Source organism: Monopterus albus, unplaced genomic scaffold (genome assembly GCF_001952655.1).
Source record: "Monopterus albus unplaced genomic scaffold, M_albus_1.0 scaffold14.1, whole genome shotgun sequence".
In the NCBI taxonomy this organism is placed as follows: domain Eukaryota; kingdom Metazoa; phylum Chordata; class Actinopteri; order Synbranchiformes; family Synbranchidae; genus Monopterus; species Monopterus albus.
The window spans coordinates 3,783,431-3,787,856 of record NW_018127894.1 but is presented as its reverse complement, the minus strand read 5'-3'; the positions used below and the strand labels follow the sequence as shown (position 1 = coordinate 3,787,856).

General features: G+C 43.1%; 1 protein-coding gene across 1 annotated transcript in view; it reads left to right on the top strand.

Annotated features, from left to right (window-relative positions):
* Window positions 1–210: 210 nt before the first annotated feature.
* The window catches only part of pter (phosphotriesterase related), a 4,832-nt gene continuing 616 nt past the window's right edge, over window positions 211–4,426 (top strand). Inside the window, 4 exon segments of the mRNA XM_020591634.1 lie at window positions 211–314; window positions 2,260–2,713; window positions 3,182–3,447; window positions 3,834–3,993. Coding sequence (XP_020447290.1) covers window positions 2,279–2,713; window positions 3,182–3,447; window positions 3,834–3,993 — 861 coding nt within the window. The 5' untranslated portion in view covers window positions 211–314; window positions 2,260–2,278.

Genomic DNA, 4,426 nt, shown 5'->3' with positions numbered 1-4,426 from the left:
TGCTGACCTGATTAGGTCCCATACATCCCTTTTTATTTGTTCATATTTTTATACTGACTTATACAATTGTGTGTTATGTAAATAACATGTCTGTCTTTTAAGCCGAGAGCTTCCGGGAAAAATTTCGTTGTGCTATGCATGATGACAATAAAGATTCTTGAAGTCTACTGAACTCTCGTTGTTTCTCGTGATGTGGCACGTTGCTGTGTGGCTAATCTGTAAGCGCCATGTCATTATATATATGTTTGGTAACAAGTAGAGCAGCTCTGTGTGCTCGCCTGGCGGCGGAAGTGGACCGCAGCAAGCAGAACAAGGTTAGCGGTATCTTTTAGTTTCGATACATTTCAGAATTCAACTTTACAGTCCATCTCATGCTGCAGCTGTGATGGTATTGTAGGCTAGCATTACGTTGTTTACGCTGTTGTGAATTTGATTAGCTTCACTTCACTTTGCACAAACATGGCTAACTAGTTATAACCACAGTAAGGGGGAATCACAGGAACTGGAAGTCCAGACATTAGTAGCAGCGCCACAGAGTTAATTTGACTTGGCTGGACTTTTAAAGTAAGCAGTAATTACACTTGGAACACTTTTTAATGTCACACATTTTAATCCCGTAAGTCACGTGCCGTACGTACATTTTCTAAAAATGATTTTGCTCAATTTTTCCATCTGGCGTTCACTGCATAGTAGAGGCTGTAGCCTATATAGAAAGAGTTTCAAATTAAAAGCCCGAGGATCTTTATCTGTCAAACACTCCTAGAGCGGATCACAGCCTACTGCCCCGATGACGTTGCTGTCATTGCCTGCAACGTCATCGGGGCATGTATTTTCTGTTTATCATGGCTCATGACCTGCATTCATGCGTTAATTTGTGGGCTAAATATTGTGCGTGGACTTAAGTGTCCGATCAGTCATTTTCTCTTAGGGTTGTTTGCTGTTTGGGACTTTTATTTTGTAAGAGCTTCTTGTTTTTACTACCTCACCTCAGCCTCAGCTTTACTCTGGTACTTTATTGCCACTCATTGCCTTCACCTGTTACTCGTTATCCCCTCTCTAGCCTTTATAATGTCCTGGGGGCTCTGGTCCTAAGGACTGCGGTCAAATCAGCCGCCGTTCAGTTTTCCGTGGGCATAAGGACATCATTTATGGATTCTACATGACCCGCACTGTTACCACACAAAGAATCAAGCATTTCTACTGGACCGTTCTGGAGAAAACTCACATTAAAAAAAAGTGTTTTTATTAAACTTGTAAGTTCATAAATAATACAGCATTGGAGTCACATTTTTAATGTGAGTTTTCTCCAGAACGGTCCAGTAGAAATGCTTGATTCTTTGTGTGGTAACAGTGCGGGTCGAGTTAAGGTATTTTATTTTGAAAATCGTGAGCTTTGGCCCGTTTCAATACCTTTACCGTAAATGTAAGTATATAGAGTATATAGGCGCACTTCAAATTCTAGCGCGGCTGGCTTAACCACGGAAAACTGAACGGCGGCTGATTTGACCGCAGTTCCTAAGGTCACTTTTGTTTTTTAGACTGTCAGTCTAGCCCAGTCAGTGATTTGTTTTGTGTGTTTGCTAATACAGTGGAACCTCGATTTTCGTGATTAATCCGTTCGAAAAAGTCCGACGAAAACCGAATGTACAAAAACTGAAGCAATATTTCCCATAAGAAATAATGTAAATCCAATTGATCCATTCCAGACACCCAAAAATATTAACAAAAATGCATTTTATAGAGAATAACTATATTTTTACATACAGAAAACGATGAGAAATAAATGACTAATGAAATGGATAAATGAACATTTAACATCAGTTTTACCTTTATTGAAGACTCTTGTCGGCGCATGGAAGATGGCGAGGAGGGGAGAGGGAGGAGGAGAGGTTATTGTTTGGATGGGGAATCCCCCTCCATAAGGACTTCATGTATCAAGGCCCAATCTGGGGTTACTTCCCTTCACTCATTTCTTCCGGGAAATGAGTGGCCGAGTCACGTGGGCAGGCGGACGCGTTTGGTACGGACTAATGACGCTGAACCGACCAATCAACTGTACGAAAACCGAGCGGATGTACGAAAACTGGGACAACATTTTGACGAAAAAAGTCGTCGAAAACCGAATCATACGAAAAGTAGGGCATACAAAAACCGAGGTTCCACTGTATACTCTTCTGTCCTGATTTGTAACAGTGCTGCATAAAACCTTCAGCATGAATGACATTTTTCTCAATTGTCTACACTTTGTGGCCTTTTTAGATTGTTGGAAACCCAGGACATGATGGCTGAGCTGACCGGAAAGGTCCAAACTGTACTGGGTCTGGTGAATCCAGACCAACTGGGCCGCACCATGACCCATGAACACCTGACCATGACCTTCGAGTGTTGCTACATCCCCCCTCCTCCAGGCGATGAGGCAGTGGCAGAGAACCCCTTCCAGATGCAACATATGTACTGGCTGAGGCAGAATCCTTACAGCTGCCGCGAGAACCTGCTGCTGCAGCAGGAGACCAGTGCCGTGCGGGATGAGCTGCTGGCCTATAAGAAGGCCGGTGGGGGCACAATAGTGGAGAACACCACCACGGGCATCAGCCGAGACCTTCCAACCCTCAAGCAGCTGGCCAAGGACACAGAGGTCCACATCATTGCAGGAGCAGGGTACTATGTGGACTGCACGCACAGCGAAGCCACCAAGGAAATGAGTGTGGAGAAGGTGTGGTCCAGTCCAGAAGCAAGGTTTAGGCAAATTGTGGCATGCACACATTTGTCATGAGGTTTAAAATGGTTTAAACTAGTGGAAGCTTCATCAGTATTTGAGTGTCTGGAATAAGATACTGGTATGTCCCTGTCAATAAGACAAGGGGAATGTCGTGCGTGCATTTACTGTGCTCACACTTTGATCTATCACCCATTATGTGTTTGTGTGTTTATGTGGAAGAACTTTTTTTTTTGCCTCTTTATTGATCTGAAAGGTCTCCTGGCTACTTATCCTGTCTTGTAGTGACGACACTGAGACTGTAGATATCCTTTTCATGGATATTAAGTTATTATTCAAGCTTAACGTGCTCTGTTGATGTGCGTCGAGTCTGTTAAAGGGACTGAACAGAAAAGTGATTTTAATGTATACTTAAAAGTGTGATGCTGCCCTGCTTTAACCATCTCCTCATTTCCTGCCTGTCAGCTCACTGACAGCATTGTCAGCGAGGTGCTTCACGGCGCAGATGGCACAGACATCCGCTGCGGCATGATTGGAGAGATCGGCACTGGCTGGCCCATCACAGACAGCGAGACCAAGGTGCTGAAGGCCACGGCTCATGCTCAGACTCAGCTCGGGTGCCCCGTTATCATTCATCCCGGCCGGAATCCTGCCGCTCCGGCAGAAATTGTCCGGATTCTCCAGGAGGCCGGTGGTGACATCAGCAAAACTGTCATGTCTCACATGGACAGGTGAGAAGTCCCTGGAAAAAGCTGAGTCAAAGATTTGAAGAGATTTAATAGTTTAAGCGTTTTGAACATCAAATTATTTTTGTTTGAGCCTAAAATTAAAGCCGCATTTGCCATTAAGTCCAGTTCTACTCTGTTGTACCACAACGCGTTAGTATTTTTCTTTGGTTTTACTGCAAAAACTGATTTTATATAATTCATACATGCCTTTCGATCCCAGTACCTTTTCGATCTGCTTTTCATAACAAAGTATTCGAGACACCAGTATGCTGATATTTTTTCATTCATTGGAAAGTTGCAGAAAATCCACTGCATGTTGAGAATTTACCCCTGTATTAAAACTGCACATAGCACCTTGACTTCATCACCTATCTCTTCTCTTCATACAGAACTATACTAAATGAAACTGAACTTCTTGAGTTTGCTAAACTGGGGAGTTACTTGGAGTATGATCTGTTTGGAACGGAGATGCTGAACTACTCATTTAACCTGGATGTGGACATGCCCAGTGACTGCCAGAGAGTCAAGACGTGAGTAACACTGCTCTGGGTTAAAATGGTCTTTTCAGTGGAGCTTTTGTTTTTGGGATGCATCAGATTGGAACATGGGCATGACCACACTGATTAGCCCACACTTAACATTTAAATGTGACCTGTGCCTTCAAATTTGGGCTCAGATCCATCTTTCTTTTTATGAGAAGTTCTCTCTTTGTACTGTTTTTAATGTATGTGGGACTAGAGTCTACAGTACATCAGGTGTGTATCATTCAGAGCAAATGCTGCTTTTGTGTTTTACCACCTGTGGAGAGAGGAATGTGTCCTACTGTTTTGCCACAGAAACAGTGGAGGGAGGAGTGTGTGTCAATAGGGGGAATGATGAATCAGTTATGTTGCTTGCAGCATTCACATTCTAGCCAAATGTATATTCACATATAACAAAGGACTTGTTTGATGGATAAAGGCAGATTAGAAGTTATAATATA